Genomic DNA, 14,573 nt, shown 5'->3' with positions numbered 1-14,573 from the left:
TATTTTTTTTTATATATCTTTGTAATATGATACAATTACGAGCTTGTCACGATACAATACTTTGTCAGCTCTGTCATCAGTGTCTTCCTCATATGTAACAGTATACTGGATTTATACGGATGCATATAATATACGCTACTGTTTACTGCGTTCAATCTAATTCCAGTCGATTACAACGTTGTGTGATAAGATATCGATCTACACTTTTTTTTAAATAATGAAGAGATGTCTTCTGCTAATGACATAATAGTGCTTCAATCATAAAGAACTATTGCTTTAGTTGAAGAAACAAAACAGAAGGTAAACTATCATACGGGGTCGTATCTTACTAAAAAATTTAGTTTTGACAAGGCCGTTAAAAAAAACATTTTATCTAAAAGGAATAGCCAAATGAGTGAAAAATAATAACTTTTACTGATTTTCAAACGCTACAAAAATGTTTGAGGTGAAAAACTGTAAAGGTGTTCAAAATTATAAGATTATTACCTTAAAAATTTTTTTTCCCAGAACTTTTGGATGCTATTTTCACTGCGAAAATAACTATTGAAAGTGCAAGAAAACGAAGTTACAGCAGTGGACCTCAAAACACTTACTATTGGTCGAGATCGTGATAGTTTCATGAATATATAAACAGCTTTTTCTTCAGCTGGATAGGACATAAAAACTCGTTTTTTATTGATTTTATTGTTTTTTCAGGATTCGATCGATTAAAAAAGTGTTTGTTAGACTAAAATACATATCAGGTGGGAATACCTTTTTTTAAAAGCCAGCACTATATGTGACAGAGATCGTAAGAGTTGTTTACTCTTATACATGTGATAATAGAGTTCTAATCCCCTTTGCTTACCAACTCCCACAATTACTCGTTATTACATGCTTTTCCAGATGAAATCCAAAAAAAATCCTGCGGAGGTTCGTAGAGGTACGTGGGGTGGTCAGTAGGTTTTAAGTGGTATGCCCCACGCAAACAACTATATATTTTAGGAAGATATATATGTATGGTAACGTAAATTCTGACATATGAGCACAGTTGTTCTGTTTGTAAATGTGGGTCCTGACCAAACCGGAACTTACCAGAATTATGGATACATAAGTAACCTCTCTTATTACATACGTAATACTTACAGCACTATTCCCATAACCTTCTATCACAGATCTATATTTAAGGGAATGACTAATGTTCTATATAAGTAAATACAATAAAACTTAACACACTTACATACAGTAAATCTTTTTACTCCTCCTGCATTACATACAATCATGACATATGATTCAGTTAAAAGTCATCGCCTCATTAACTACTGGAAGATTTTTTGAGTCATCTTTCGTAAAATTGGCTTTTTATTTATTAGCCATTAAATAATGTGTATAGATATATAATAAGCTCATTTTTATAACTCTAAGGTTGAGCAACTCTTATGATCTCTATTTTTGCTCTTATTACAGATTTGTCAAATAAAATTATCTGCCTCTTGTACGTTTCTTCGACTCCTTATCACAAGTTAGTTAGAAAAAATGCTAATAACATAATAAAATAAATATATTACCACATATTTTGTGTTTTTTCCTCAAGGGAAAGCTGTATATATATTTGTGACATCACAACGGTCTCAACCAATAGAAAGCGTTTTGGCTCCAGGGAACAAAATCTAGTTTTTTTCATTTGCTATAACTTTTTTTGCAATGAAAACGGCATCAAAAATTTTGGGGTAAGAAATTCAACTAAGATTAAGGATTTTTATTAAAAAAAGGATTAATTTTTAATTTATGAGCAATGCCAATTTTAACTACATTAAGAGATTAGTGAAACGCCCTCTGTCCTCGCACGGTCAGATAGAGTCCTAATGTAACGTACGCCTATACCGACCCAGGCAGTGGGACAGCTGGCGAGCCACTTTCAACGCTAGGTGGACCACCGTAGTACAGCAGCAGTACTATCTATACAGTACAGCAGTTGTCCCGGTATCTAGTGCATGGTCTGTTCCGGTTCGTGGTGCAGTATATGTTTACGACACAAGCTATTAATACTATCTATTAGATAAGTTACTTGTATCTTATAGATAATAATGTATGTATATGATAAATAGCACATCAGTACTGGACATATCTATATATACTATTCACTGTATAGGTGCTACCTGTGCGTTACTCTGTCACGAAAATAATAACTACAGCCGTGTGTATATTGAAAGTATATATGTATATACACGTATTTATGAAGATCCTGAATAGCTCATCTTTTTTGTAATAAATTTTTTGGACTCAGAAATCGAAAACAAAAGCAATAAAAAGCTAAGAGGGTGTTGACTTAAAAAAAAATGATTTTTAAAGTAACAAAATTCAAAATGTTTTATATTATTTCTCAAAACATTCATACATATTAACCTTATGATTGTGTTTTCTTAAAAAAAAATTATCTCTTCAAACTGTAAAATATAGATTTTTATTTAAACGAACTATGATAAAAAATAATCTTTAATTTTAAATTCTTATGATATTTAGTTTATATAAAACTAGATCGTAAATTATTATACTGTATAAGTTACCAGTGTCATTTACAATAACGTAATAAGTGGCACATAATAATACAGAATATGTTACTTTTCAAATAAATTGATTAACTTTAGAACACACCGTATTATTTTTAATATATTTTAAAGTGACACGATTCATAAACGTGCATACATATAAACGCATTTAATAATATACATATATACATCTGAATACGTATGCACACATACACGTTACATACACATGTGCGCGTCAAGTGTGCATTATAATATATTATACTAGACGCTCGGCACGCGAGCTACTGTGGGTACATCTAATGTTGCTTGTGCTGCAAGAGTGGAGCGCCTGGCGTCCCACTCTGGGTCGTCTCTCATCCCAACGTACGTGGTAGCTCAGCCATGCCACCTGAAGGAAAGAGGGCGTTTCACTAATCTCTCAGTGTACGTATACTTCCTAAGATCTTGAGTTCAGTAGTAAATAGTTCCTAAGTCTCACTTCTTTTCAGGGCTCGAGACCGATACCTCATCATTATTTTCTATTTTTTAATAAATTTTCTTTCAATTCATTACATTTTCTTTAATTAGTGCCAATGGACGTTGTTTAATTAATTAGAAGTGTACTATGAGATTCGTTTGAAGAATAAATTTTGTCACCAGATATTTTGTACCATGATAATATCACCAATTTCTCTTTTTTTGTGAATAAGGTGCTTGATGATTGTGTTCATGACTTTTGTAGCATTTTGAAAGCAATTATAGTAATTTTTCTTACCTCAGATATATTTTCAGATTAAAGTAATAAAATAATGATCACTAATTGTAACTATTGCTAACAGTTATTAAATTGTATTATCATTCTTAAATAGAGACTTCGTTAGTTTCTGTCATTCGCTACTATAATCATTTATCATCTATCATTAACTTAACTAATCTTAAAGTGCAATGTGCGTTAGTAGAAGCAGCATACTCGTTAAAAAAAAAAAAAAAATATACAATTATAAGAATAAGTAACTATAGCTTACCAAGATTGTGGCCTTCACAAGTCAATTGAATAAATCTAAATAATGCACAAGTAAATTCGGCATCATGCATATTTTTTTCTCCAGCTGCACCTTCTGACCCAACTCCCAGACCTTCAGCTTTAGTATTTCTTTCGAAAGCGTCAAGATCCAAAACACTACAACTGTTCATCAGACCTGCTATTGACGTAAAGAAGCCTACATCTTTCTTTTCTTTCAGATGGTTTAACATTCCCTTCTGAATATCAATATTGCCACCTCTTAATATTGAGATACCCAGTTGTAGCGTCTTCATAACCATCTCACTAGGAATGCCTTTGCATGCCGAAATATGCAAGAGAACCATCTCTGCCACTCCACGGTCAGCTAAGCGTGCTTGGTTAAACAGGAGTTTTTGTTTTTCAATCTCTTGCTCCTGTACAATACCAAAGAAATAATTGATGTTATAATTTTCAGTTATAAATTTTGTTTGAAATAGTTAGTTATAATGATAAAATTACTGAATCGATATAAGAGTAGAATATCTGAAAACAAAATAGCAAAAATACAAATCTCATTTAATTAACATTTTCTTTTTTTTTTTTTTTCCTTATAAATCTCCTATTTATAAGATAGTTGCCTCATAAATATAATTTTGTAATAATAAGTGTTAAAATTAAGCCCTCCTTAATTTCTTTAGACTAGACTGACTTTCCTACTTCTTCTGTGGCTTAAAATTAAAGAGACTTCTTACACATCAATTTAAATATGTTTTATATACCATTATATTTAAAAATTAATTTTATATCATTTGTTATATTTTGAAAGTCAAGTTGAAGTATCGATACATTCCTTAAAGAGGTTCACTTGTACCCAACATTTTTAATGCACAAGATCAGCTGTGTAAGCAGCCTGTATGACTATATATAAATATATAGAGTGACGTACTAACAGTAGCTGTCAAAGGAGAAATATTTTATTCACTAATATATTGCTCATTTTATAAACTAAGAATGAAGATCAGACTATAACTACGTAATCACGAAATTTTTAGCTCTTTTCAAAAAAATTTTCAATCAACTCTTGAACTCTTGACGTCAATTATCGAGATATTGCAGATTATGTATTAGAAAAATACTGATTCTCACAAGACTGCACGTTAAAAGTTCCAAAATAAGATTATCAATATCTCACTTTACAAGCTATGAAGAGACTTAAAATTTAAATCAAAGGTTTTCATACACTTATTTATTTCTGTTTGAAGTATTATCAATATATTGATGTTAATTCTCTAAGCGAGTGAACTTCCTAAAAATTATTAAAATAATGTGATCGGTAATGTCAAATGATGATAGTTGGTTGCGAGGATCGTTTAACAAAACGAATTTACATAAGCTTTGTCACAATATAGGTCAAGCAGTAAAATAAGGTGTCTTGAATTTAGAATCTTAATATAAAAATTTTTGCTATGTGATTAAAGTTTCAGATTTTTACTAAAAGAAAATTTTATTTACATTGCAGCAGAAGCAATAAAAATCATTTTATTTAAGCACAATCTTACTTTTTTTGTAATAAAAGATTTGGACTTAAACACAGTACTGTAAACAGAGACGAACTATGACCTACATCAACAACGCAATAACATAGGAGCGGCAAGCTCACAGGTGGGTGGCTATTGCAAGTTTTATGTAAAGAACTTCTCTTTACATATATAGTGGTGGGGCTTTACTCCCTACGTGCTCCACACGCCAACCCCCTACAGTCAAACTTTTAATTTTTAAAATTGGGTACAGGGAAATTGTGTCTCTCTGTGGTTCTTAGGACTGCATGGTTTTTGTCATAGTATGAGAAGATGCTTTTTCACGAAAATACAAAAACATTTGACACAAAATACTTTTATTAATTTAATCTTGTATGTATACAGGTTATTCTACTAAACTCATTATATATCAAGGGCTAAAATGGGCAAACATTTAAAATGGGTTTTTAACTGTTAAAATACTTTTTTCGCATTGTCCGTGATCATAATGATCTAAAACTTTTTGGGCCCTGCTAGATCTGCAGGAGAAAAATTTTTACGACCACTTTTGTTTTATTTTTGATTAATAGATCAATTACAAGCTCTTATAAAACTTTATTTATATTGAATTAACGGCAGTCTCTCAAAAAACTTGACTTTATTTTTAAATCAATATCATTAACTAACCATCAACTTTAATACAGGATTCCACTAGTTCTTTGCTGTTAAGTACATGTATAAACATAAGGGTGGTCGTTGAAAATTAAAATTCTTCAGGCACCCAAAAAAAGCTTTCCTTTTGACGACAAACTACGGGGGAAAGTCTCTTTTTTGAAAAAAAAAAAAAATAATCACACATGCCGCCGGCCAATTGAAGTTTATTTTTCGATAAAATTGCAGTTTTTTAAAATATATTATGAAGATTCGAGTTTTAATCACAAATGATGAAAACGTGCTTGTAGGATATTAAATTCTCTACATAGTAGTGTCTTCCAATTTTTAATGAAGTTAGTACTGATCCGAGTCATCTCATTAATGAATTCATAACCACTTTTTGATCATCATTTTGAAGACTAAAAAATTTATTTTTCCTAAATTATGAAAAATAAAATATATTATATTAACTTCATCCAAAATCGAAAGACACGAAAATGTAGAAAATTTATTATCCTACAAACACGTTTACATCATTTTTGATTAAAACTTGAATCTTCAGAATATATTGAAAAAAACTGAAATTTTATCGAAAAATAAGCTTAAATTGGCCAGTGGCACGTATTATTATTTTTTTTTTTTTAAAAAGAAAATTCTCCCCGTAGTTTTTTATCAAAAGAAAATTTTTTTTTGGGCGCTTAAAAAATTTAATTTTCAATGACCACCCTAATAAATATATACGCCTTGTTAATTTTGCACAAATGACGGTGGTTCTGCTGCTTACTCCCTTGAAGTTCACTATATTATGGAGGTCTGAGAAACATTTCTAAGACTTTACTACACTTTATAAGGTGACCCTTATCTTTTTCAATTAGACCCTGGCTGTTACCAACCAATCAGCGCATTCTTTGCTCTCAGCAAATCACACTGGGGGAACGGACCCGATGCTTCCCCATGCATGTTGTCTGCTATTATTTTTGTGCTAGAATGAAGCGGTTTTATCGACAAATTTTAACTTGATCTGTTTATACATCGTTAAATTCATGAATTAAAAGTACTGTGCCAGAGCTAAAAACTAAGAAAATAACTTAATAAATTTTTAGCAAATGATTTGTCGTACCCTAAGATATTAGGTTCAAGTCAATAGGGTTACAGCTGGGGTAGGTAAGTGACGTGCCGTGTGTTCCAGTAGCGCTCTCCGACAACTTACCGACAACTTAAACATGACGCAAGATATCGTAAGACATAATTAAGTTGTCGGTAAGTTGTCGGAGAGCGTTACTGGAACACACCCATAGAGTTGTGGTTTATGACAAGAGATACACGTCATAAATTATCGAAAATGTAAGAAAGGTGTTTTATACATCATAAATGGCATCAAATATACACTGAGAAAAGTTTTGAGGAGCTGCCTCTCTGAAGTAAAGGAACAGCTCCCTTATCACTGTTGAGCAGCTACTTCCCGAAATTCAAGTAGCTAGCACTCGAGGCAACCGAGTAGTAGGCACAGTCTTCCATCGAGTGACATTTCGAAATTCGGAAGACTAATGTGGCTCGTAAACTTAATATATAATATAAACGATTTTCCACTTACAAGACATCCGTCGTCAATTAATAGTTCAAAAAATTAGTGCTGGGGCTAGGGGTTGACGGAAGTGATCGAAATTTTTGTAGTCGCAAAAGTTGAAAATTGAAATACGTATTTATTAGAGAGACCAAACTTTTGACAGCTTTGGCTTGTGCATTTATCTTTTTATAATGTGAGATAAGAAGAGTAAACATTAAAAGGTGATACGAAATACAACAGTGTGGTTTTAAAAGTGATTTCCAATGTAACCGACATTTAAGCAATAATAGTGGGACATATGATACGTCACCAAAAAAAGATCGAATAAAAATTTGTCAAAATTGTGAAAAGAATACATAAAGAAAAATACTTGAAAGGGCATTGAAAGATATGTAATAAAAATAAACAACGATATCACTTTTAATTACAATAGTGTTGTGTTTGATTTTATTAAATTTTTGGCAGTTAAATAATAAAAATTAATTTATACAAAAGCAGATTATTACTATAAAACATATACAAAAAAAAAAATTAGATATTGAAGAATATCAAAACATTGTATTTATGCAAAGCAAAGTAACTTATTTAAAGTTTTGATGAAAACTAATAAAGTCTATATGGATAACAAAGAAAACAAAAAACTTTCCCTTTATTTTCTATGGGGGCTGTCAGGGGGCCAAAAAAATTTAGCAGGGGGGTGTTGACCACCTTGCCAAAAAAATTTATATTATAGAATAATTTAATGAGGGGGAGCTGGGGTAGTCAGAAGGGCAGCTGGAAAGAGCAGGGAAGAGTTTGTAGGTGTGGGGAAGTTGACTTAAAATTATCGGAGTTCTATTTACGGCAAAAAGAGTACGAGCTTTGCTTTATTTTAGGAGGAAGCTAAGGAAAAGCCTGGAGGAGCGGGTGGGGGGTGCAGGGGAGCTTAAACTTACCCTGAAACCACACAACTATATAATATAGGAAAATATATGTCAACAGAAATATTATTTGTTCTTTAATATTAAATTTTATTTTATGTGGAATACGTTTTGCTAATATATACGTAACTATCATGCAGTAAAATTCATTTCAAAGAACTTACAAAGAAAGTTTTGTGTACTTTTATTATTAAAATAGAATCAATTATAAGAAGACTTTTCTAAATTTTTTTGCAGCAAAGTTATTAATAAGTCTATCATAAATTTGATTTTTGTTTATTCAGCTTCAATGCATAATCTAGCTAGAAATCTCAGTCTTTCTTACTATCACTTGTTTTTCAATAGTCTTTTATTCTACCAAGTACTGGTAACGATTTTTCACTTGCTGTTCTAAAAAACACAGAAAAATTATGGTCCATCAAAATGAAAAAAAAAACTAAAAATTATATGAAAGTGTAATCAACAAGTTTTTAATTTAAGATTGCACCTCACATAACACGATTTGATATCAAAACTTACTTATAGTAAGAAAGTAATTTCAGTTAATGTCAAAATAATGCAGCTTTTATTAGCTGCAGAAAGCAATAAAAGAGGGAGTAGAAAAAAATTAATATAGACTTCTTTTATGTTTGATAAAACTGTACCAGTGTTATGATAGGCTGAATAGAAAAAATTATTAATATTATTATAAATAAACTTAATAATGACAATAACATCATTTAGCTAGGAGGACTTACTTTTATTGAACTACTCATTCTTCTCTGGTAATATGAGATAAAACTGCCAATTTTCAGTTCTGTCTGAATCATAACAGTATGAAGATGTATTAAGCAATACTTACTATAGCTAAGACTACATGTACACTAAATCTTCATGATATATTTATCCACACCAATAATCATACTTTACACTATAAGGTATTTCTAGAAGTGTGTGAGAGATTTTCAAAGCATAAGACTCTGTCTTCCCCAGGTCTGCAATAATATAGTACCTAATAAATGGTTTATACGTAATTGCAAACTTTCCTGAAAATCAGTACAAAAAAAGCTGGCTGTATACGTGTGAAAAGTGCTGAGTGATTTGGACTTATAAAGCACATGTTTGAAGAATAAGCTGGTAATTAAGGTGATTTATAATATGAGTGAGGTGATAGGTGTGTATAATATTTCTCTTGCCGTAGGTACAGAGTAAAATTTTGCGCCTATGAGCACACCGTGAGCACACATCGTCTTTAAGGCTATTTTGCAGCCCAAAGAACCTGTAAAATAGGGTCTGAGAGACGTAATGTAGCCATGTAACGATGGCACTTATGTGGCGAATTCTACTTTTCTGACCGAGGGCACACCAGCTCCTTAAAAACGCCCAAGGAAGAAAAAGTACAAAAAAAAAAAAAAAAGAAAAGACAGGTCCAGAAAAAATAACGAGAATAAACCTGAATACTAAATAAGCCTAAAGGAAAAGTACACTTAAAACTTGTGTTCGATTGGCAGTTCGGTAAAACGAATGTTGTTCCTAGAAAAGAGCGATACAAAGCTAGCAAAAAGAAATATCAACATCCCTGACGGAAGCTTATATAGTCTACAAGTGGCAATGAAAATAAACAGGATTTGTAGCAGCTACAGAAAAAAATCACGACTCAAGACTGTGTACGAACGCTAACGCTATTATTTCTTGATGTTAATAATCAACATCATTCGTAAAATGCCAATGAAAAGTAATATCATTGTCTTGGGCTGTCGTAAATTATCATGATCCATTTCATTCTATCAAAAACCAAAATCATTTGTGATGAATTGACGTATCATGACTGGTCTTAAGAATTTGGTTGTCTAATAATCTAATCAATTACTGATTTACTAAGCTTAGGCAAAGTTTCTACAGAAACTAAGTTTTCAAACATCATCAAGAATACTGTAATTTCTATCACAACAGTAAGTACTTTTGAAATATATAAATTTTATGATTAGTCAGTTACAAAATTATTTATTTGATAATGATATTATAATTCATTTATGGTCATTGAATTTATTTACTTTAAAAATACTGTTGTCATTAAAAAGTCAGTATTCGTGATTTTTATACAAAAAATCAGTTACTTTAGAAACTTTCGATAAACTTATTAAATTGTAAGTTAATTGTCCTATAAAATAGAACTGCAGAATTTTTATTTATCTAGGATACAACACAAGGGGCTCCAGACTAACTCAACAAATTACAAAGAAAAATAATTTCAGAGCTTAATCAGAACTAAAGTTTGTGATCATCGATTACTCCTACTCCTAAAACTGATATATTTTTTTCATAACAAAATTTTCTGTATAAATACTGTGAGATTTATCTGTTTTGATAATTAAACATTAGTTTGTAATAATGATAGTTACCATTGAAAAGTAAGCTCGTATTGTGAGTAGAGCTAGTACGTAACGCTAGTGGTTAAAGGCTGATGTCACTATGAGGCTTTTGTTCGTGCAATCGCAATTGGTGTCAATCTTCATTTTGTAAATCTCACTGTCCCTTGCTCAAGAAAGCTAATGTAAACCACAGAATGAAGAGTTACAAGCAAGAATAATATGACGTCTTCATATAACCAAAAACTAATTTTATAATCAATAGTACACTTTAAACTATAAGCTGTCCTTACTTTACATCAATGTCAAATACACACTAGTTTTTGATTTCGTATGACACAAATTTATGTAGCGTAAGCGTCCAACACATTTTGTCAACAGTTTCTTTCTTAGCATTTTTTTTAAATGACATTCGTAATTCCTTCTGTAAACACACTTATAAATATATTTGGACTTCCACTTGGAGTTACTTATAAGATTTGGTTCGAACAAGTCATCAGTAATAACAAGTGAAATTTCAAGGGGTAATTAAACGAGTAACAATTAAATTTGACTCTTTTTATCAGCAAAGACGTTAAAAGAAACAATTTTATGCAGTGTCACAACCACACAACACCTACCTCATGAATAAGAAACATACATAATTCTGAAACAAACAAATACACTCGCACAAAAGTATTAAGTTGCAAGTTTTGGATGAAAAGCAAATTCTTGTTACTTATCCATAGTAATTTTTTTCCTTGAAATAAAACAAGATGGTACTTGCAATATCTCTTGAAAGCATCAATATTACGAGATAAGTAGTGTTAAGACTGTCTCTTCAACGTCTCATAACCTATACATTATGTTATTTTTAGTAGAGATGCTTACATTATAATAGAACTTTTTTGGTAGCACTTTGGTAGCACCTAACTTATACTATTTTGAAAGGTACAAGTCCTTAAATTTTTGAAAACGAAGTCCTTTATGTCGCGTTACTCGGGGGGCTGGAATTTTAAAACCGACAGATTTTTTTTTTTTTGAATCAGAAATCTCTTCCTCTCAAGTTTTTCCCCTCACCCCGTCCCCCCTAACCAAGTGTTCTCTACACACTTCCCCTCTCCTAACTATATATGTATATCTGTCAACCCCGTGCCGTGTTACTCTTCTGCACACCTTTACCTACCATTCTACCTCACACTCCCAAGCAATTAATTTTTTAACAAATTTTAATTTTATTTCCCCACAGTAATTTTTCTTTCACTTAGATTTTTTTTTTCTTTTACAATTCTAAAAAAAAAAAAAAAAAAAAAAAAAACATTTTCCAATAAAGAGATTTGAACCCTCGACCTACTGCATGTAAGTCCTGTACCTTAGATTTAATTAGCACAAATATGGTTATGTAGATTAAATATAATAAGGCGCGTTATTACGCATTAAATATTTGTATTTTCATTGAACCTGAGGTTTTTTTGGCATTACAGTAATGCTAATAATTACTGTTATAAATGAAAAAAGATAATAAAATTAAATATGAAAAAAAAAAGAAACGAAATATGAAAAAATGAAATATGAAAAAAAATAATAATGAAATTAAATGAAATTTGAACAAATAAAATAATATATTAAAAAATAATGAAATGAAATATGTGAAAAGAAATAAAATAAAGGAAATACAAGAGAATGAATATAAATAGAAAAATATAAAAAAAAGAGATAAAGGAAATACAAAAGAATGAAAAAAAAGTAATAAAATTAAATATGAAAAAAAAGAATGATATATAAAAAAAAAGGAATGAAAAAAAAAAGAATAAATATGAAAATAAGAAAGAAATTCAATAAAGGAAATACAAAAAAATAAAAAAAATATACTAAAATGAAATATGAAAAAAAATAAAACAAGAAATGAAAAAAAAAATAAATAAAACAAGAAATAAAGAAAAAAAAAAAATAAAAAATAAAAAAAAAAAAAACAACAACAAACCAGGGGGAATAAATGGGTCATGGGACCCACGGTAAGAACGAAGTTCTTTGAACATGACGAGTATAAAAACACAATTTCTCAGGTAACAAGGGGGTCGCCAGACCCATTGAAAGAACGAAGCTCTATAAACGTTAATACTGCATTCATGTAGTTCACTAAACAAAAACTTGAAAAACGAATAAAAAAAAAAATAAAAAAAATGGTTCAATACTCACGATGGTTGAACTTCGTGAGAACGTCGTGCATAAATACAGTACTCACGAAGTTCAACCATCGTGAGTACTGAACTATTTTTTTTATTTTTTTTTTCATTCGTTTTTCAAGTTTTTGTTTAGTGAACTACATGAATGCAGTATAAACGTTTATAGAGCTTCGTTCTTTCAATGGGTCTGGCGACCCCCTTGTTACCTGAGAAATTGTGTTTTCATACTCGTCATGTTCAAAGAACTTTGTTCTTACCGTGGGTCCCATGACCCATTTATCCCCCCTGGTTTGTTGTTGTTTTTTTTTTTTGCTGAAGAACGTGCACTTTCAAGCTCTTGTCTTGTCAGAGAACCTAGTGCGCTGCCATCTTGTAGGATACTGGCTCTCGTATTAAGTGAGCCAAAGCCACAGTAGACGATTTCTCCAACCAGTTACCCACTTATTTGATATCCTAGTGATAAAGTTATATAAAAAACACCATTTAGTTACCCAGGAGAAAGTGACAAAATAAAACGGAGTCTTGAACCCAAGCCCTCCAGGCGGGAATCAAGCGCTGTACCTACCTTCTTAGCTACTCAAAACCTTGTGTGATATCTACCATGAAATTAGAAAGTTCCTGTAGTCGATATCACACTACTGGCAGTCCTGCTTAGTGTTAATAATACACCTTGCAAAATAATGTATTTTTTTGAAAAAATTTGGCTTGCAGCTAACTTAACGGTAAGTTTATTTCTCGAATACTGAGCTATGAAAAAGTCTTGCTTTGAGCATTTCGAGATATAAATGCCCCTTTTTTGTTGTTTTAACGGTTATCTTGCCTATATTTGTCGGTGAAGCTTTTAAATAGAAGTAAAGAAACTAAATAAAACTAAAATACATCAGGCATACTGGCAAAAATATTTGTGTTTTAATATTTAAAAATTTAAGTATGCAAATCTAAAGTAAATAGTAACGTGGTCACCAAGGCTTCGCCTGCTTTCTCAAAATGATCTCATCGTGCTCCCAAGCAATTTTATAAGTCATTGGTTCAATGGTATTGCTAAAAATTTAATATTTTTTTAGTCCATAGTCCTAATTTTTTTGATGACCAATATCGTTTAAGAGTTTCTAGGATGGTATGTACATAACTCTTATAAGGAGCATCTGTATGCTTAATAATACGTGTGACACAGTGTCGTAGAGTTTATCGACCGTACAGAAGGACGAAATTATCTCGTCTACTACCTTGGCGAAAAAAAGGTCGAGTTTACCACCCATCAGCTTTACGAGGACCGTGAAATGATAGCCATCATCCGTGAAGTCAACATCGGCTACACGGAAGCAGAAATCCTGGAGATGATCCAGGGAAAAGTACCATTCGTCCGTCGTGTCTATCGCATGACCAAAGGTGCCCGAACCTGTTCATTAGTCACTGTGTACCTGGATGCGTCAGATCCCACGACATCTACAACATCAGGTCTCTTGGAGGCACTTCTGTTAGAGTAGAACAGAAGCGCAAGTCAAACGACATTCCCCAGTGCCGTCGCTGGCAAAAATTCGATCACACGGCAGCCTACTGCCGTGTGGCCTTTTTTTGTGGTTCCTGCAGCTCAAACTACGCCACCCGTACTTGTCCAAAAAAGGACTAGGACCAAGTCACCCCTCGCTGTGCAAACTGCAATGGCAAGCACCATGCCTTCTTTTCAAAATTCTCCGTTATTTACCATTTTGCTCTTCTCCTTTGCCCTTTTGTCTACTAGGGGAGTGGTCCTAACGGACCTGTCTCATGCGTGGAGGTTAGTTTTTATTCGGTAGGCACACAGGTAGGTAGATATGAAGATTTTCTCCTCCTCGCTACTTTAAATAAAAAAAAAAAAAAGGACGAAATTATGATCATACGTTGTCCATACT

General features: G+C 31.8%; 1 protein-coding gene across 1 annotated transcript in view; it reads right to left on the bottom strand.

The window, feature by feature from the left end:
• Positions 1–14,573, bottom strand: part of RyR (Ryanodine receptor) — a 1,110,242-nt gene that overhangs the window by 85,380 nt on the left and 1,010,289 nt on the right. The window contains exon 47 of the mRNA XM_089598062.1: positions 3,533–3,944. Coding sequence (XP_089454188.1) covers positions 3,533–3,944 — 412 coding nt within the window. The remainder of the gene's footprint in view (positions 1–3,532; positions 3,945–14,573) is intronic.

This window comes from Copidosoma floridanum, unplaced genomic scaffold (genome assembly GCF_036245765.1).
Source record: "Copidosoma floridanum isolate Cflo_tuat_1 unplaced genomic scaffold, Cflo_Japanese_pri ptg000004l, whole genome shotgun sequence".
Taxonomy (NCBI): Eukaryota; Metazoa; Arthropoda; class Insecta; order Hymenoptera; family Encyrtidae; genus Copidosoma; species Copidosoma floridanum.
The sequence above is the reverse complement of the archived record's forward strand: the minus strand, read 5'-3'. Positions and strand labels throughout refer to the sequence as shown.